The sequence below is a fragment of the Rhinoraja longicauda genome, chromosome 42, assembly GCF_053455715.1.
Source record: "Rhinoraja longicauda isolate Sanriku21f chromosome 42, sRhiLon1.1, whole genome shotgun sequence".
NCBI lineage: Eukaryota > Metazoa > Chordata > Chondrichthyes > Rajiformes > Arhynchobatidae > Rhinoraja > Rhinoraja longicauda.
Window position 1 is genome coordinate 6541917 of NC_135994.1, and position 21308 is coordinate 6563224.

The 21308-nt window shown below is 43.4% G+C and overlaps 1 protein-coding gene and 1 non-coding gene across 4 annotated transcripts in view; one reads left to right on the forward strand and one right to left on the reverse strand.

Annotated features, from left to right (window-relative positions):
- The window catches only part of tfcp2 (transcription factor CP2), a 94386-nt gene that overhangs the window by 39145 nt on the left and 33933 nt on the right, over nucleotides 1-21308 (forward strand). For 2 of the 3 annotated variants that reach the window (XM_078431538.1, XM_078431537.1), the window contains exons 2-3: nucleotides 20165-20316; nucleotides 20576-20652. In XM_078431538.1, the coding sequence (XP_078287664.1) occupies nucleotides 20165-20316; nucleotides 20576-20652 (229 nt within the window). Of the gene's footprint in view, nucleotides 1-20164; nucleotides 20317-20575; nucleotides 20653-21308 lie in introns of those variants that run through there. The other variant, XM_078431539.1, reaches the window with a different exon arrangement.
- LOC144612072 (U1 spliceosomal RNA) lies at nucleotides 13544-13707 on the reverse strand. The gene has a single exon (XR_013549610.1). It is a non-coding gene; the product is annotated as a U1 spliceosomal RNA (small nuclear RNA).

Here is a 21308-nt window from a genome sequence, read left to right on the forward strand (position 1 = left end):
TGTGGTAATGGACTAAGCAAACCAGGCAACTTCTCGTCTAGATTCTATTACTGTACTGGCCAGAACTGAATTAAGTGATTTTTTTTGGCGAGGGCTTATTGTAAGCTTTTATTGGTGTTTGGGCAAGAGAGGAATGGTTTTGTTCTAGACCATGTCAACACCTTTTGGAGGTGGAAGGGAAATGTCTTGTGTCTTTCAGTTGTACTAGTATGTGTTTACCTCGTTCACGGTTGATAACATTCATTCCAAAACTCGCTAAACAAGTTTGCTTATTAACAATTGCCACATGGGAGTGGTGGTGGTATCAGGGACCCCGCATCAGTATAAATTGACGTATTGTTGATGAGAGTGTAAATATTAGGTTCCTTATATGGATCCTTGTATATTATCCTTGTAGGATAATAACACAAGAAGCAGGAGTTGACAAATTGGCTCATCGAGGCTGTTCTGCCATTTAATAAGGTCTTTGTTGATTCAATCTTGGCATCAACATTACATTTTTGTTACTTTCCCCATGCTCCTTGAGTCCCTTGTTTAAATGATTGTCACTCGAATAGTGGCCAGGCTGCCTCCACAATGCGTCCAGAATTCTCAAGATCCAAGGCCCTCTGAGGGAAAAAATCCCTTATACGTCTGAAGTAGGCAACCTGTTATTTTGAAATGATGCCCTTAGTTCTAAATACCCTGATGAGCGGAAGCATCCTTGGTCAAACACCTTCAGAATCTTATGTTTCCATAAGATTATTTTTCATTTTTCCATGCTCCAATAAGCACAGGGCCCAATCTTCCACCTTTTTTCATACATCAACCTGTTTTCATACATCAACCTGTTCATCCCAGGAATCAACTGAGTGAACCTTGTCTCCATTGCAAGAATATCCTTTCTTAAATATGGGGAAGGAGCAGAGGCAGTCTCATCAGTGTTCCCTAAAAGTTGCATCAAAACCTCTGCTTTGATCCCCCATACTCTTGTATTCAAGGCCAGCCTTTCTAATTACATCCTGTACACTACCTTGTTATGTTTCAAGTAAAAGCAGCCTGTACATACCATAATGTTTTGAAATCTCGCTCCATATTTCCTTTTAATCTTTCCTTCCAAAGTGAATAACTTCACATTATACTGCATCTGTCAACTTCCTGGCTAGTCACTTAACCTTTCTATCTATATCCCATTACAGGCTATTTGTATTGTCTTCACAGCTTGCTCACACACCTATTTTTATATCATCGGTGAATTTGCTGTAGTATATTTGGTTCCTTCATCCAAGTTGTTAAAATGGATTGTTAAATAATTGAGGACCCAATACTGATCCCTGATGTACCTTTCTGGTTATTGATCGTCAATGTGAAAATGGCTCATTTATTCCAACTGTTTTTCACTTGTTCTACAGTCCCTTCCTTATTTTTGTCAGTATATTATCCCGAGCCCCACGTGCTCTGTGAAGTAACCCTTTAGGCGGTACCTTATCAAATACACTACATCTACTGTTAACCTATATCCAACCCCAAAGAACACTTGCAAATTCATCAAGCATATTTCCCTTTTATAAAACCCTGTTGACTCTCCTTGATCGTCTTACGATTTCTTAAATGTCCTGAGGTTAACTCTGAATAGATTCCAGCATTTTTATAAATACGGATGTTAGGCTAACAGGCCCGAAAGTTTATGTTTATTCCCTTCCTTCTCAAACTGATTTTACATTTATGATTTTAATCCTATGGGACCTCCGCCAGAATCAGAATTTTTTTTGTAGATTGCAACCAACACAATTTTCCAGCTACCTCCATCGAGACCCTAGTAAGTAGCTCTAGGGAACTTGTAAGACCCATTCGATTGTCTGGAACTTTTTCTTGTGATTGAGATCTTTTAAAATTTCTCACTCCCTGTATTTTACAATTGGGATGTTTTTAATGTTCCACCATGAAGACTGATCAAAAAATATTTATAATCTCTAGCTTCTCTCAGTCTCGGCTTAATTTCATTTTCAGACCTTTTTAGCCACTTTTTATTTGCCTGTTGAAGCATTTATGGTTTGTTTTTATATTATTTGTTTTCGAACTTTATCTTCCCCCAGTGTATTTTTTAATCATCCTTTGCTGGTTTCTCAAAATACACAGTCCTTTGGCCAACTACTAATCCTCACAATGTTGTACTGCAGAGAAATATTTAAACGACTTTGGAATGATGAATGTGAATTTTGCATTGGACCAAATTCCATTGTCTATATAAATGTGCTCTAGATTTTAGTTTTCATTCTCCAATTACAGCAGTTTTAATGTAACCAATTGGCAGACCAATTTCCCCCCGGGGATGAATAAAGTTTATCGTATAGTCGCAGTAGAGACTGTGCAGTATAGACACAAGATGCTGGAGTAACTCAGTGGATCAGGCAGCATCTCTGGAGAAAAATGATGGGTGACATTTTTATTGCCATGTTTTTCTTTTCTTTCCCTTCGTGGCCATTGTATTTTACATATTAACATGTAAATTAACATATAGCAATGGGTTTGAGTTGTATTGAAAAATGCTTTGTAGCATTTTGAAGCTTCTAAATGCATTTCCGGAACACATAATTTCAAAGTTGCCTAAGTAACTAGACCCGTCTTTGCAGGTTAAACCTCTGTTATATGAGTTGGTAAAATGTTAATGTTGCTGTCTCTTAGCAAGTGCCCCTGCCAGTAGCTGCCGAATAAACCATACCTATTTGCAAAACCCCAAAGACATCTTTCCTCTGGGGTTGCTGCTAATTGTGGGACCCAGTGAAATCCAAAATAAAGCTCATCATCCTTACTAACCTTCACTGTATAGGCGTTCAAAATTGCTGGACATTAGTGGGATGTGTTCATTTCCAAAACCTATAAACTGGTGATAAACTACTTTCCTACTTGGTGCTTTGTTGTAAATTATATGTATATAATTGTCCTTTTCCTCGAATAAGTTGGTTTGCTTTCGGTATCTGATTTAAAAAGTAAATTATGTTTTGAATAGTAATGATTTTGAATGGCTAAAAAAACTAGGTAGTGTTCATCTGGCAGAATGGACAACAAATTATAACTCTCAATTTGTAGAGATGGAAGAAGAAACACAGTAAATAACAGCAAGATAGTGGTTGAGATAACAAATAACTCATTTAGTTTATAATCTGCTGCATTGTTAGTTGTATCCACCAAATGCAGGTTTTGGTGTTTTGATGACCGTTGAGCTGGGATAGTTGTATAGCTTAAAAAACAGTTCTGATATTTGGGTTTTGGTATTAGTTTATTATTGTCACGTGTGCCAAGATACAGTGACAAGCTTTGATTGCTGGCTATCCAGTCAAATCATACTGTACATGCATACAGTAGTACAAGAATACTAAACATACAAGTGAATGCCACAGCCCTGTCCTAAACCAGTTCTTATCAAGCATCGGATGACATTTAAAGTAGGTTGATCTTTATGATCATCTGATTATATTTAGAAAAAAACAGATTAATGAGGAAAACCATTTCACTGCTTGAAACTGCCTGTGTAAATTATTTGCTGCTGTTGTATCTCATGAAATGGCCATGGGTAAGGGGTGGGAGAGGAAGGGGAGATAATTCTATTTACAGTTTCCAAGTGTACTACAACCTATTCATTCAATCAGTAGCAGTCATGATAAACAATATGGGCTGAAGTGCCTGTTTCCGTGCTGTGTGACTGACTCTGAACTCTTATTTTCCATCTAAGTAATTGCAAGTCCAAGAATTACCTGGCATTTTAACATTCTTTTTGTATTAAATGTGGCAACTAAGTGCAATTGGAGATTACAATGAAAACATGGACTGCAGTGCATCATCCAGAAGGCTCAACTCTGGGAAGAGAGACTAGAGAAATCTTCTGAAGAAGGATCTCGACCCGAAACATCACCCATTGAGTCTGAAGAAGGGTCTCGACTCGAAACGTCACCCATTCCTTCTCTCCTCGATGATGCCTGACCTGCTGAGTTACTCCAGCATTTTGTGATACCTTCGATTTGTACCAGCTTCTGCAGTTATTTTCCTAGAGAAATCTCCGGAAGACACTCGCATGGCAATCGATCCCTCTGAGAAACTCCCACCAGGTTCCGACCAACCGTGGATAACCTGGCGCAGTCTCAACAGACTGCGGACAGGCATGGGGAGGAGCAAATCGAACATGCTGAAGTGGGGATACATTGAAGATGCGGCAGACTGCGAGTGTGGACGTGGCCTCCAGACTATGGAACATCTCCTGAGCTGTGACATGCTGCATGACACATGCACTGTAAAGGATCTTGCAGAGGCCAACAACGTGGCATTAAAATTTGCTCGCTATTGGCAAACAGCTGTGTGATGACACGAATCAATAAATAAATGAAAACATTAGACACCTTCTCGTATGACGACATACGGATGCACAAAGAAAACCTGGTAGACAAGAGACAAAAGCTTTGAGGTGCCATTAATCAACATGATAATTTGTTATTTAAACCCACACCTAGAAAGAGATTAGCTTACATGTGCTGGAGAAACTGTTATCTTATGTCTGCAGCTAACTGGTCAACACGTGTGGACAATTATTTTGTTCTGGTCTCTGAAACTGTCATATTTAATCCCTGTTTTTGTCCATGATGAACATTAAATTAGTGAGTCAGTGTAAGGGCCCCAATGTGTGTTCCTGAATTGGGAAAAAGGTCCAGTACTCAAGGTATCAATAGATTGCTCCTGAGTGTGAGGTATTATCTGCCCTATGTGTATATAAGGTTCCATACCATTACTTTGAACAGTTGTTATTGAAGGCAAAAAAGACACCAAGTCCTGGAGTAACTCAGCGGGTCAGACAGCATCTGTGGAGAACATGGGTAGGTGATGTTTCACAGAGTGCTGGAGTAACTCAGCGGGTCAGACAGCATCTCTGGAGAACATGGGTAGGTGACGTTTTGGGTCGGTACCCTTCTGCAGACTGACTCTTCAGTTGTAGAGAACAGTAGGTAGGATGCTGGATAACTTCCAATCTAGTCTACTGCATTCATTCGGTGTTCACAATGTAGTCTCCTCTTCATTGGAGGAACCAAGTGTAGATTGGTGATCACTTTGAGCACCTGCGTTCAATTCATAAGGGTGACCCTAAGATTACTGTTGCCTGCCCTTTCAATTCACCATCCCGCGTGCACTTTGACCTTTTCCAGCTGCGGCTTCTTGGACTGTAATGAGTCCCTGACCCAAGTGTGAGGGACAGCACCTAATCTTCTATCTGAGCACGTTGCAGCTTTCTGGACTCTTTCTGTTTGCATCAGACCATTTCTGCCTGAGCTCACTTTGGCTCAGGTGTTTTTGTACTGTTTGGCCTGCAGGTCGTATCCCACAGTTTTACTTTTGGCACCACATTACACGGACAAAGAAGCTGATCCCAACTGCATCCCCTTTTTGTTCTGTCCATCATTGCCCTGCCTTTTCTGCTACCTAAAAGTAATTTATTTTTATCTTTTCCAGTTTGGAAAAGTCCCACCTGAAATTTTATTTCAGATATTCAATAAATTGCAGTTTAAAAAAAATAATCAAATTAGTGGGGTAGAAAGTTTCAGTTTAGTTTAATGTCACGTGAAATTTACAGAAATCCAGAGGCAAGGACTGATAATCCAAAGAAATGTTACTAATCTGTGGTAGCTAGGGAATTTAAATTCAGTTAAGTTATGCCTTGCCTGCAAAGTACTGGCATCAGTAGTTTCCATGGAACCTATTTTATCCAGCCTGACGTGCGTGACTCCAGTCCCACAACAATATGGTTCACTGAAATGGCCAGCCAAGCAACAGCTGAAGGGCAGAAATGAATGGGGAAATAAATACAGGCTTTTTCAATGTTATCCACATCTTGTGAATGAATGGGACAAATAATTCCCAGATTTTGCCCAACATTTTTAACCATTAAAACGCTTGTTCCTTTGCTGTTTGTGGTATGCTGTTTGTTTGCTAAGTGGTTGCTATATAGTATTTCCCTCATTACACCCGCTACACTTCAAAAGCACTTCATTGAGGGTAAAGCACTTTTAGGGCATTGTGAAGTTTTAAGAGCTGTGTCTTCTCCTGATCTTTATTTTGTAACATCAGAGTGCATGCATGTTCTTCACTTGATCATAACCTACAAAGCCCTCCATAACCTGGCCCCATCCTACCTGACCGACCTCCTCCACAGGCACACTCCCACCTGCACCCTCCGCTCTGCCGCTGCCAATCTCCTATCCCCCCACATCCGGACCAAACTCAGATCCTGGGGGGACAGGGCTTTCTCCATCGCTGCTCCCACCCTATGGAACTCACTACCCCAAACCGTTAGAGACTCCTCCACACACACCACATTCAAAACATCGCTGAAGTCTCACCTGTTTAGTACTGCCTTCAACCACTGAAGGTCACCTCACCTTCTGTCTCCTTTCTCTGTTCATTTATTTATTTACTTATTTATCTATTTATTCATTTCCCTATGTTCTCAAAATCTCTGTAAAGCGTCTTTGAGTATATGAAAAGCGCTATATAAATAAAATGCATTATTATTATTATTATCATATAACCTGGTTAAATTTTCCCAAGACAGTTATCAAGTTCATCGAATTATGCTCTTGTGCTTTAAACAATGACGTTGGTTTGCTTTCTTTAAAATGTAAGATTTTTTAAAAATTTTTTAGTGTAAACACAGCAAATAGCAAGGTGCTCATGTTTTCCTCTTGCAAAATCTTGTAGCGTTTGTAGCAAGTCATCTGAGTTATTAGTATGCATAACCATGCGCAGGAGCAAAGGAGATCAGCAATTACTCTTGAAAGCAGCCTTGTGCTTTTTACACACTGTACCTTTATCTTATTACCTGTAGCTGGACCCAAGGTCCTTGCCACTGCCTAAAAGCTTATGGAAATATTTGTTGACATTTGATCAATTACTGTGTGGGAAAATGTAATCTAGCCCTAACTTGGGCTATAAATCAAATTTATTTAACCTTAAAACCCTTAACGATTAGTACTCCCGATAGCAATTAGCAATGTTTTCAGAAATAAGCGCAGATACTTCTTTAGTCACCTTTGTCATAAAATTGATCCTTGAAACAAGTTTGCTTGATTTGTATATGGTGTAACACTGCCACTGCTTCCTTTGCTAAATCCACCCTGGCTGGCTGTTTCTTGGCCTAAAATATATCATTCAAAATTCTTTAGATTCAGAAGTGTTGACCTGTTTGTTTAATCAAGGAGATTAAATTGAATAAAATGTCAAGAGTTGTTTCTTGGGAATGACACATCTGGAATAACAGTTTTGTAATCTGGATGTTACGTCTATTCTCTGATTATCTTTTTGCAATACCTGTGTTCATTCCAATGTGTTCAGTGGCAAGCAGTTGGAAGCCAACTAAAATAATCAATGGTATAAGAAAATAACTGCAGATGCTGGTACAAATCGATTTATTCACAAAATGCTGGAGTAACTCAGCAGGTCAGGCAGCATCTCGGGAGAGAAGGAATGGGTGACGTTTCGGGTCGAGACCCTTCTTCAGACTGATGTCGGGGGTGGGACAAAGGAAGGATATAGGTGGAGACAGGAAGATAGAGGGAGATCTGGGAAGGAGGAGGGGAAGGGAGGGACAGAGGAGCTATCTGAAGTTGGAGAAGTCGACGTTCATACCACCGGGCCGCAAACTGCCCAGGCGAAATATGAGGTGCTGCTCTTCCAATTTCCGGCGGGCCTCACTATGGCACTGGAGGAGGCCCATGACAGAGAGGTCAGACTGGGAATGGGAGGGGGAGTTAAAGTGCTGGGCCACCGGGAGATCAGTTGCGTTAATGCGGACCGAGCGCAGGTGTTCAGCGAAGCGATCGCCGAGCCTGCGCTTGGTTTCGCCGATATAAATAAGTTGACATCTAGAGCAGCGGATGCAATAGATGAGGTTGGAGGAGGTGCAGGTGAACCTCTGTCTCACCTGGAAAGACTGTTTGGGTCCTTTGATGGAGTTGAGGGGGGAGGTAAAGGGACAGGTGTTGCATCTCGTGCGGTTGCAAGGGAAAGTGCCCGGGGTTAGGGTGGTTTGGGTAGGAAGGGACGAGTGGACCAGGGAGTTGCGGAGGGAACGGTCTCTGCGGAACGCAGAGAGGGGAGGGGATGGGAAGATATGGCCAGTGGTGGGGTCCTGTTGTAGGTGACGGAAATGTTGGTGGATGATATGTTGGATCCGCTGGCTGGTGGGGTGGAAGGTGAGAACGAGGGGGATCCTGTCCTTGTTGCGAGTGGGGAGAGGGGGAGCAAGAGCGGAGCTGCAGGATGTAGAAGAGACCCTAGTGAGAGCCTCATCTATAATGGAGGAGGGGAAGCCCCGTTTTCTGAAAAACAAGGACATCTCGGAAGCCCTAGTCTGAAACACCTCATCCCGGGCGCAGATGCGGCGTAGACGGAGGAATTGGGAGTAGGGGATAGACTTTTTGCAGGGGACCGGGTGGGAAGAAGTGTAGTCCAGATAGCTGTGCGAGTCGGTGGGCTTGTAGTAAATGTCCGTCACTAGTTTTTCTCCTGTGATGGAGATGGTGAGGTCCAGAAACGGGAGGGAGATGTCAGAGATAGTCCAGGTATATTTAAGGGCAGGATGGAAATTGGAGGTGAAGTGTATGAAGTCAGTGAGTTCTGCATGGGTGCAAGAGGTAGCACCAATGCAGTCGTCGATGTAGCGGAGGTAGAGTTCGGGGATGGGGTCAGTGTACGTCTGGAACAGGGATTGTTCGACGTACCCGACAAAGAGGCAGGCGTAGCTAGGGCCCATGCGAGTGCCCATAGCTACGCCTCTGGTTTGGAGGAAGTGGGAGGAGTCAAAGGAGAAGTTGTTGAGGGGAAGAACCAGCTCTGCTAGGCGGAGGAGAGTGTTGGTCGATGGGGATTGGCTGGTTCTACGGTCGAGGAAGAAACGGAGGGCTTCGAGACCATCCTTGTGGGGGATGGAAGTGTAGAGTGACTGGAATAATCAATGCACAGCTGCTTTTTATGGGCTTCTTCAAATCCTACTTCCTTTTCCTTGGTTTGTTGTTCCAGAATCTCTAGCTGTTCTCTGGGCTTCTCTCTATTGGCGATGCTCACTTGCTTTCTGACCATCTTGTCCAGATTGTGTCCTTGGCCTGGCTCCAGTTCATTCAATGGCCAGTTTTCCAGCTCCAATGAAATCCATTTGTGGTGTTTGTGTGGTTTTGAAGTGTGAGAGACTACTGTGATTTTCATTGTTTTTCTGCCCCAAGTCTGATTTGTTATATTGTCCATCGAAATGTGCGAAGTTAATATCAATGAAGACACAAAGTCCGAAGAAGGATCCTGACCCGAAATGTCACCTATCCATGTTCTCCAGAGATGCTGCCTGACCTGCTGAGTTACTTCAGCACTTTTAAAAATAAATCAGCATCTGTAGTTTCTTGTTTTTACATTGTACTGCTGCACTTCGTCATTTTCTCGAGGTATGCCTACTTTGAAGAAGTTCTTTCCGTAGGAGTTCTGTGAGACCTTCTCTCTCTGCCCCCTCTCATTCCTGCCACTCTATGACCATGTTCTGACCAAGACTTGCTAATATGGCCAGAGTCTGAAGAAGGGTCCTGACCTGACACTGCACCTATCCGTGTTCTCCAGAGATGCTGCCTAATCTGCTGAGTTACTCCAGCATTTTGTCTGTCTTTGATAAACCAGCTTCTGCAGTTCCTTGCTTCATTTTTGTACTGCCTTGCCCCCACCAAAAAAAGCACCTGGGCTTTCTTATTGGAAAAAATGAATAATGTGATCATCTTTGATAGACTTCAAACTTGTGTACAGACAAAGGGCAGTTGACCTGGCATCAATAGCAGAAATCTGAGTTGACAACATTGGGGGAGGTAAGCTTCAGCAGAATATGTTGTACTGGGGCTCACCTGAGCTCAGAATTGGAGTGAAGAAATTAACTAAGAACTGAAACAGATTAAATAAAAGAAAAACCCAAGAGGATAAAGAGAAATACAAATAAAATAAAACTTCCACATCATTACAAGGGCCCTTAGTTGCCATCTTGAATTGGAATGTCATGTATATGGAGAAAGTGCTGTGTAAGAAGTGTCTGATCAGAGACAGACAAGTGAAAAATTTTGAATACTAATTTTAAGGCTACCAGTAGGATAGATAGATAAATACTTTATTGTCACATGTACAGTGAAGGTACAGTGAAATTCTTTCAGATAGCTGGTGCAATGGAATGTAAACTTGAATGTGAAAGCCAAGCCGAAATGAAAGATTGATTAGCCAACAGAAAACAGACAGGATGGGGCAGGGCAGTCTTCCTACAATTGTACACTGTGAAGGACTGTGTACACTTTTGGTCTCCGTTTCCAGAGGGATTTATTTACATTAGATCAGGACAAAGTTTGCTGGGTTGGTTCCCGGATTTAAGTAATTATTTTATGAGGAAGTACTGAGCAAGTTGGGTCTCTATTCGTTGGAATTTGGAAGATTTGAGAGTGTTCTTACAGGAGGAACATATTAGATTCTGAGGCAAAGAGTTGGGTGTTGAGATGATGTTTCTCCTTGTTTTGCTGGGGGTATAGAAGAACCTAGAGCAGTAGGATATATTTTCAATATTTGAGGAGATGGGGGGGGGGGGGGGGGGGGGGTGGGCGTTGCTCATTTAAGATTGAGATGTGAGGGGATTTCTTATGAGGGTTGCAAATCTTTGAAATTCTGTACCCCAGAGAGCAGTGGTGGCTAAGTCATGTATTTGAGGCTGAATGTTTTCAAATTAAATATAATGGATTTTGGAATGAGAAATAAGCTAGTTTGGCCCAGTTTAACCATCATTAGCAGTCATCGGCCATAACGGCTACCACTCGCCTATGGTCCGTTTACAGTAAAACCCTCGTTATAACGGACCATAGCGGACAGATTGGCATCTGTTATTGTCGATTGTCTGCTATAACAGAGTAAATGTTCTATGATTTGAATGTATGTATTTGAAACAAACAACTGCAGATGATAGTTAATGGACAAAAGGACTAGAGGTAAAAGAGCCATTAGGAGGCAGTGATCACAACATGATAAGTTTTACTCTGCAAATGGAAAGGCAGAAGGGAAAATTGGAAGTGTCAGTATTACAGTATAGCAAAGGGGATTACAGAGGCATGAGGCAGGAGCTGGCCAAAATTGACTGGAAGGAGGCCCTAGCAGGGAAGACGGTAGAACAGCAATGGCAGGTATTCCTGGGAATAATGCAGAGGTTGCAGGATCAATTTATTCCAAAGAGGTGGAAAGACTCTAAGGGGAGTAAGAGACACCTGTGGCTGACAAGGGAAGTCAGGGACAGCATAAAAATTAAGGAGAGGAAGTATAACATAGCAAAGAAGAGTGGGAAGACAGAGGATTGGGACTCTTTTGAAGAGCAACAAAAGTTAACTAAAAAGGCAATACGGGGAGAAAAGATGAGGTACGAGGGTAAACTAGCCAATAATATAAAGGAGGATAGCAAAAGTTTTTTTAGGTACGTGAAGAGAAAAAAAATAGTCAAGGCAAATGTGGGTCCCTTGAAGACAGAAGCAGGGGAATTTATTATGGGGAACAAAGAAATGGCAGACGAGTTAAACCGTTACTTTGGATCTGTCTTCACTGAGGAAGATACACACAATCTCCCAAATGTTCTAGGGGCCGGAGAACCTCGGGTGATGGAGGAACTGAAGGAAATCCACATTAGGCAGGAAATGGTTTTGGGTAGACTGATGGGACTGAAGGCTGATAAATCCCCAGGGCCTGCTGGTCTGCATCCCAGGGTACTTAAGGAGGTGGCTCGAGAAATAGTGGAAGCATTGGAGATCATTTTTCAATGTTCTATAGATTCAGGATCAGTTCCTGTGGATTGGAGGATAGCAAATGTTATCCCACTTTTTAAGAAAGGAGGGAGAGAGAAAACGGGTAATTATAGACCAGTTAGTCTGACATCAGTCAATTATAAAAGATGAAATTGCTGAGCATTTGGATAGCAGTAACAGGATCATTCCGAGTCAGCATGGATTTACGAAGGGGAAATCATGCTTGACAAATCTACTGGAATTTTTTGAGGATGTAACTAGGAAAATTGACAGGGGAGAGTCAGTGGATGTGGTGTACCTCGACTTTCAGAAAGCCTTCGACAAGGTCCCACATAGGAGATTAGTGGGCAAAATTAGTAAGATTAAATGAGAACTTACCAGTTCGAAGTTTGATCTGTATTTTATGAGGAGTTACGATGAGGGACTACGTGAAGACCCCGTCCAGCACGCGTGCGCGACATTCTTCAAAGCAGCGGTGTGGATTCACAGAAAAAACACAACGATTGAAATAAATATAGTAAAGAAAAAATAAGAACTTGATTACCAGTTGATCTGTATAAAAAAGGGTGGGAGCGGAGGGCACGTAGTCCCTCATCGTAACTCCTCATAAAATACAGATCAAACTTCGAACTGGTAAGTTCTCATTTAATCTTACTATTTTATTTCGGAGTCACGTGAGTGACTACGTGAAGACTTCAAAGCTTCTGTGATTCCGAACCGTGTACCAGCTCATGCTTCACTCACTGTCTGAAGACCTTAGAGGGAGGAAGTATGTTATCGCGATCAAGAAACCTGTTTGTGAACAAAAAAGGTTTATTAATGACAACAAAAACAGAGAGCTCCCCAGGGCTCAAATTAAATATTATCTGCAGACTCTAAAATTCTGTCTGCAAATGTAGCAGGTTGCGCCAGCGGTTTATTATAAAACCTTTGGAAAGTTCTTTCCGAGGACCATCCTGCTCTGGCCAGAGTATGGTCAATTGGCACGTCCATTTGACTAGCCGCCGACGTAGATGCAGCCCTGGTGGAGTGAGATTTGTAAACATTCGTATTGACTCCCGCGGACTTAAGCACCTGCTTGAGCCACCTTGAAATGGTTTGGCTCGTCACCTGACCATGAGGCTTCTTGTGGCTTATCCATAAGGCTTTTTCTCTCCCTCTTAAGTTGTATGTTGTGTCTATGTAATTGGCGAGGTGGTCTTGGCACACAGCCGTGGTTCAGATGAATATGCCCAGAACTCCATGACTGGAGGCGTGGTACCTGGTCTAGTTTGTTTGACCAGTCCCTGAATATGGAATGTGAAACAGTCCAATGACTCTGTCATGCTGTCGAGCCTCAGGAGGTGGAGGGATTGTACCTTTTAAGCTGACACTAGTGCCATGAGCATGACTGATTTCAGTGTAAGTTGTTCCAGCGTGAGTGCCCTGGGCGGTGGCCATCCCCTAAGGTACGTCAGCACAATGCTGACATCCCAGATCTGAGTGTACCTTGGTCTGGAGGAGTTAGTATTAAAAAAGCCCCTCATGATTTTGATTCCTAGTGGATGGGACCCCAAAGCCAGTTGTCCTGCTGCTGGAACCAAATAAGCTGACAACGCACTCCTGGCTGTATTTATGGCGCTGTAGCTGAGTCCTTCCTGATGTAATCCAACCAGGAATTGCACAACACTGGTGGGTGTCGCTGTAGTGTAGGTAGTTCCTGTTTTGGAGCAATACCGTTCCCATTTTAAGAGGGGAGAGAGCGAACGCAGTCCCCCACTACCACAAATTTTGCAGTCGAGTATCCCGCATTTGGGGACATCGCAGGCGTCAGCACACCCGAAGTGCAATGGGATAGCCTTGTCCTGGGAAAACCTCCTGAGTGATCAAGGTATCTCCCCTGCCAGGTAAGTATTCCTTATATTGGTCAGGTATTGTCTCCTGGTGGACTCCCGGTGGGATGCGGTCATCATGTTGATGGCGTCCTCAGACAGTCCCAGGCCCAGTAGAGGTCTTTTTAGAATCTGCAAGCCAGGAGATTGACTCTGTCATGGCACGGGTGACTAATGCCTGACACTGGGTGGATTAATAATTCCGGACTGCTGGGGACGGAATCCAATTGAATCTTCCGTAATACCCGACTGATGAGGCAGAAGGGAGGAAAAGCATAAAAGAACATTTTTCCCCCCAATACAGCGTGAATGCATCAACTGCTGCTGCCTCAGGGTCTGGTTCCCAAGCGACATACGTTGGTACCTGGTGATTCAGCCTGGATGCAAATAGATCGATATCTGGTGTGCCATTTTGCTTTGTAATTTCGGCAAATATTTTGGGATTTAACATCCATTTGATGTTATCGTTAAATTTGCGTGACCTGGTGTCTGCCACTGTATTTTTGACCAATTTATCACACGATATTGACTTTATACCACACATGTGGTTGATATAAGCCACCACCGTGGTATTATCTAATTGCAACCGGACATGTGCATGATGCGTATTAGATGCATATGCTTTTAAACCATAAAACGCACCCAACATTTCTAAATAGTTGATACCCCGTGTCTGTAGGCAAGATGATTCAGAGTTAGTCCATCTGCCCCCTGTGCTGGATAGCATGTTAGTTGCTCCCCAGCCCAAGGCACTGGCATCCGTTTGAATGGTTAATACTGGGTTGGAGATAATTATGGGACTGGAACTGAGGCTAATGTTCCTTGTCCACCATTGTAACTCTGTAATGGATTCAGCAGTTAAATACATGCTCGGTCAAAGTGACCTGAGTTTTGCTTTAGTTCGTGCACTTTTGTTCTTTGTAAATTTTGGTAGTGCAAAGGCCCAAATTGTACAGCTGGAAAAGCTGCTACCATTTTACCAATAGCTCTAGCTACCTGCCGTATGGTTGGCTGACGTTTATGCATTAGTTCGTGGCATGATAGTGCCAATTGTGATGCTTTCCACTTTGGCAGAGTTACAACCATGCGAACAGTATCAATCGTAAATCCAAGATAGTCCATGGTAGTGGACGGTGTAAAATTGGATTTATCTGGATGTATGACAAACCCCAAAGTTTCAAACAAACGTTTGGTGGCTGCTACTGCCAAAATAGCTGTCTCCAAGGTTTCCCTATCTAAGTACGCCATGACTATATGCTTTTGTTTTGTCAATAATGCCAAGGCGGGTTTTAAGCTTCTAGTGAAACCTTGGAGCGGAGGTTAGTCCATTTGGTAAGGCTTTAAATTGACATAGCTGTTTCATCCAGATAAATTTTTAATTATTTACGGTGCTCCTTGTGTATGGGTACTGAGTAGTAGGCATCTTTTAAATCAATGCCTGCTAGAAAGTACCCTGTAGACACAAATTCCAAAGGTTCATGTTTTGTTCTTTCAATGACACCTTTTGCTAGTAGCCTCACAAGTTCAGCTTGACCCTCTTGTTTGTCTTTGACTGAGAGGGTGAATACCCTTTGGGGTATGTGCTGAACTGGCGGAATGTTTTCATGAACAAAGTCAATTTTATAGCCATGAATGCAGGTTAGTATGTATTTGTCATTAGTGATGGTTTCCCATGCATGCAAAAAACAAGTGCAATCTCCTCCCTGTTAGTATAGAGTCCCTACTGCTCATATGCCGAAAGGTACCAGACCCACCTACCTCCATGGTGATTGGTGTTAATTCTTCTTCTGCCTCTTCGCTGGACGATGAGGTGTCTGCTGGGCTGTAGAGGGCTGCTGTTGACGTTGATGTTGTTGTTGGGGGGTGGCGCATTTTCCATGGGGTCCGCTCTGGGCCCTGGCCTAAAAGGCTTACGGGGAATGGTTGCGGACCCCGAGCTTTCACCAGTCCCATATGGTGGTTTATGACTGGTGGACGCCGTGAGGTACTGCCGCCTGGGTTTGTTAGGTCTGCTCGGTCCCAAGCCTGCCCTCACGAGACCAAAGGTCTTGGATTCTTCCTCTAGGTCTTTCACCTTTTTTGGGAGATCCTTTCCAAAAAGCAGAATTGGAGGTTCTGAACCCGGTGTTTTGCAGAGTCCCGCAAACTTAGGGTTGAGGGCAGGCTTGATAATTTCCGTAAACCATTTATTTGGTATTGAGTGGTGCACAGCAGAGCTAGTGTATCTTGCTGATTTGTGGAAATGTCCACACCATCAATGGACCGAGCATATGATGTTATCGCTGCAGTCAGTTTAAGGATTTTCTGGAGCTTCAACTCCAGGTTCCTGCCCCAAATGTCCCCAAATTTGGCTGTTTACAGCTGGTACATTTAATGATGTACAATTTTCTGGGGCTGTGTATAGCTCAAGAGCCTCATTGACCACCCGTTCTTGTAGGGTTTTTGAGGACAGGTGGTCAATGCTGGCTGCAAGTTTCGGCTCTAAAGGCCGACCCCCTCGTGGAATGTCCACGTAGCGGTTGACCACACCCAGCAGCTCTTCCTGATCCTGTACACTCTGCGTACTCCGGACATCTTCAGCCAACAACCCCTCTTCTTGACCAGCCCAGACCTGGTCGCCAATGCTGCCTTCAAACGAAGGTGAGGCAATGGCCAGTGCCCCTAAAGGGCACTGCGGGAGTGCCTGGGCGATCTGGGCCCTCCCTTGGCGAGTCTGCTGCTGCTCTCAGCAGATCTCGCTGGAGCATTGCTCCATAAGCCGTTTTAGGCTTAGGCGGCTGCCAGTGCCGCTGTGTAGCGGTGTAGCATCTTCGTCCGAATCGTCCAGACACTACCGCCCGGTTCTGGCTGCAGGTACCTCCAGCCCGCTGCTCAGGCTGCACTAGCGGTGCTGGGCTCGGCTCGGTAGTTGTGCCGCCTCTTGCCCCCCCTCCAAAGAACGTTCCTCAACGGAAACCGAACGGGGGCGACTGCAAATTTCTTTCCTCTGGTCTTGGTCATCTTGGGACCTAAAGCAGACCAGAGAGAAAATACTTACGGCCACGGTAGAACTTACCTGTCGGCCCGACTTTTTAGTTTGTAGCGGGAGCACCTTGAACTCCCGTTCGTCGCGGTGCACTGCATGAACGCTAATGTCGCGCACGCGTGCTGGACGGGGTCTTCACGTAGTCACTCACGTGACTCCGAAATAAAATAGGGCACATGGTATTGGGGGTAGGGTACTGACATGGATAGAAAATTGGTCGACAGACAGAAAGCAAAGAGTGGGGATAAATGGGTCCCTTTCGGAATGGCAGGCAGTGACCAGTGGGGTACCGCAAGGTTCGGTGCTGGGACCCCAGCTATTTACGATATACATTAATGACTTAGACGAAGGGATTAAAAGTACCATTAGCAAATTTGCAGATGATACTAAGCTGGGGGGTAGTGTGAATTGTGAGGAAGATGCAATAAGGCTGCAGGGTGACTTGGACAGGTTGTGTGAGTGGGCGGATACATGGCAGTTGCAGTTTAATGTAGATAAGTGTGAGGTTATTCACTTTGGAAGTAAGAATAGAAGAGCAGATTATTATCTGAATGGTGTCAAGTTAGGAGGAGGGGGAGTTCAACGAGATCTGGGTGTCCTAGTGCATCAGTCAATGAAAGGAAGCATGCAGGTACAGCAGGCAGTGAAGAAAGCCAATGGAATGTTGGCCTTCATAACAAGAGGAGTTGAGTATAGGAGCAAAGAGGTCCTTCTACAGTTGTACCGGGCCCTGGTGAGACCGCACCTGGAGTACTGTGTGCAGTTTTGGTCTCCAAATTTGAGGAAGGATATTCTTGCTATGGAGGGCGTGCAGCGTAGGTTCACTAGGTTAATTCCCGGAATGGCGGGACTGTCGTATGTTGAAAGGCTGGAGCGATTGGGCTTGTATACACTGGAATTTAGAAGGATGAGGGGGGATCTTATTGAAACATATAAGATAATTAGGGGATTGGACACATTAGAGGCAGGAAACATGTTCCCAATGTTGGGGGAGTCCAGAACAAGGGGCCACAGTTTAAGAATAAGGGGTAGGCCATTTAGAACGGAGATGAGGAAGAACTTTTTCAGTCAGAGAGTGGTGAAGGTGTGGAATTCTCTGCCTCAGAAGGCAGTGGAGGCCAGTTCGTTGGATGCTTTCAAGAGAGAGCTGGATAGAGCTCTTAAGGATAGCGGAGTGAGGGGGTATGGGGAGAAGGCAGGAACGGGGTACTGATTGAGAGTGATCAGCCATGATCGCATTGAATGGCGGTGCTGGCTCGAAGGGCTGAATGGCCTACTCCTCCACCTATTGTCTATTGTCTATTGTCTATGCCAAGTGCTGGGTCAGGATCTCTGGAGAACATGGATAGGTGACACTGGGATCCTTCCTCAGACTGATTCAGTCGGCTGAGTTACTCCAGCACTTTGTGTTGTTTCACTGTAAAACTAGTCGCCGATGCCGCTGGTCTGCACCAGTGAGCCCTTCACCGGTTCACACGGCTGTTGTACCTCTCGATAGGATGCACTTTCTTCATGCTGCCTGCAACGGCAGGACGCCCTCAGTCAGTGTGGGGCACCCTACCCTCTCACCTGCTGTTGCTTCCAAGGTGGAGTATGTCGGCGACTCCGAGGATCAGCGGCATTTGGGGGGGGTGGGGGGGTGGCATGGGAGGGGGAAGAGGCCGACTGGACAAAGCGACGGGAGAGGCAGGTGGTAGCGGTGGAGGAGGGAGCGGGCATAGCCACCGGGTGACAGCAAGAAACAGCAGCAGGTGAAAGGTGAAGGAGCTCACGTGGTGATTGCTGGTCAGCACGGACCCGGTGGGCCTGTTTCCACGCTGTATCTCAAAAGTCCAAAGGAATTTGCCAAGAAAATAACGAAAATACAATTTTATACAATTTTAAATATTGCCATTCTCTCATTGGCCAATAGGCTGTAGAAATGGGTCAGTTGTTTTGGGGCCTATTTCACTTGTTAGCAACGTAATGTTGAGTCTCTAAAACATAACCTTGCAGATGAAGGAAAACAAATTAAAATTACAGCATGAATATTTGTAACTGTATAACTATTTTCCAGAAAAGTAGTAAGGTTTTAATCAGATTTCTGTAACCCCACATTAAAACGCCATTTGGAAAATACGGTCCATTAAATCGCTGATTTATTAAGCCTTTTTAAAATTAGAGCAGTGATTCTTGTTGGCTGTAACTTGCCATAGTAGAAATTGGGCAAGTCAGTTAAATAAGTGTAGGGTGCTCATATAAAGCACATATAACATGGGCTATGTTCCCCTTAGGTTGGTTGGTTCCCTATGAGTAGGTTAACCAAGATGAGCGTTTGTCAGCACTGGGCCTGTACTCGCTGGAGTTTAGATGAATGAGGGGTGGACCTAATTGAAACATACAGAATAGTGAATGGCTTGGATAGAGTGGATGTGGAGAGGATGTTTCCACTAGTGGGGAGTCTAGGACTAGAGGTCGTGGCCTCAGAATTAAAGGACGTTCTTTTAGAAAGGAGATGAGGAGAAATTTCATGAGTCAGAGGTTGGTGAATCTGTGGAATTCTTTGCCACAGAAGACTATGGAGGCCTAGTGGATATTTTTACGGCAGAGATGCGATCACGTGTCCGGAAGCGAGCGGCGGCTCGCTATGGGTCCCCTGCCGTTTGCACCATTGCAAAGTCGAACTATCGCAAGTCGAACCATCGTAACCTGGGGAGTATCTGTACTTGCGTAGTGCATTAGTACGTAACTACTAATGAACTAGTAAGCAAACTACCCTAGTAAGTAGTGCATTAGGGTAATACCTAGTATTAGGTACTAAGTATTAATCTGGCAATATTCATAGATCTCTTAAAACTATCTTCATTATAGATCTATAATGATCCATAATAGATCATTATAGGTCTATAATCTGTTAGATTATATATCCATATCTATATCTATAAAATTATAGATTATCATACTCTATAATCTTCATTGTAAATACAAACAGAGGGCAAAAAGGTACATACTCTGTTTGGCTTGCTCTTTGTGCAAATGTGTTGTTGGTCCAACCTTTTAGCGTCGACTAGATGTGGATTAGAATTTGCTTTTTAACCTATACTATTTTTAACTACATGTAATCAAACTGAACCGCTCTTATTATATCCAAAAATGTTTTGTAAAATTGCATTCTAAATTGGTGTCAAATGATTTCAGTTCACAGTAGATGTTGCATATGATATAAAAATCAGTTTGAGGAAGGAAAATACTTGTGGCCAGATCACACATTGCATCTGAAGTATTGGGTGGGAAATCTCTTAAAACAGATAACTATTAAATATGACGGCTCCGGTTGTGAAAATATGTTGCCTGTTAAAGGCTGGCACTGTGAAGGTTCTTGTTTATTTAAATTGTAAGCATTTGATTATATCTAGGCTCTATTGCTATTGCCTACAGGATAAAATTTTAATATCCTAATTTTGTTCTAAATTTAGTGATGTCCTTGCATTGCCAATCTTCAAACAGGAAGAGTCCAACTTGCCAGCGGAGGATGAGAATGAACTACTCCCATTTCAATATGTCCTGTGTGCAGCTACTTCTCCGGCAGTAAAGCTCCATGATGAGACACTTACATACCTTAACCAAGGTAATGCTTTATACTGCACAGCTCAATTTTCTAATTAGACCAATGTTACAGAGCATTTTGGGGAAGGGGGGGGGGAACAACAAACTTGTTGAATTGCTTGAACAAAGACGACTAGTGAACTGAGATGCTTCAAATGCAGCTCATTTCCGCATTCTGGATTTGGTTTCTTGCTACCTCTTCGTATCGTTTTGTAAGCAAAGGGAAGTTTAATTTTGAAATAAATGATGAAGTACAACATTTTGATTTGTTCTGTTTTCAGGGCAATCATATGAAATTCGAATGCTTGACAATCGGAATATTGGGGAGTTGCCTGAAATCAATGGTAAATATGTGAAGGTGAGAGAAACAATGTTGGTGAAACGGTGGAGCTGCATTTGTTGCAAGATCCACTTGAGAAATGCCATTTTTAATAGAGGGAGAGAAAAAAAATCAAAATGTGGTTCATCGCATCTTATTACCTAAACCATTAAACCTTTGGTAAAATAGTAAACAGAACAGTGGAGGTCCGTTAGGGCGTTCTTCTGTATGGTAATGTTGGAGGGACTGTGCATTATTTTGCTCATTGTAGAAGGCAATAAGATTCCCTGAAATTTCCAGAACAGAACCTTTTTATTTGTGTTGGTTACCTTTGTGACAGGTGGATATGGATTTGCATGCTTAGGTCAGGTTTTGGTTTTGTGCTGTTGTGTAACTTGGAGAGTGCAAAGAAGGGAGTACTACCTAAAATACATGAGCACTCCAGTCCAATGTTTCTATTTATCTTCCTCCTTTGTGTTTCCATTGTTTTCTTTTTAAATCAAATTTGTTCGATTTTGTTTTTCCTCTTGATCTGCCATTTTGTGACTGCTTAGTCTTGAAGCACAAATTGATGTATTAATGTCACTAGGTAAGAACTTCAAATGGCCACCTATGGTGGAAATAGTTGCTGTGTTCTTAAAAGATAATGGTGTCTGATTACTGCAGGGAGGTTACATGGAAACAGTTTTTTTCCC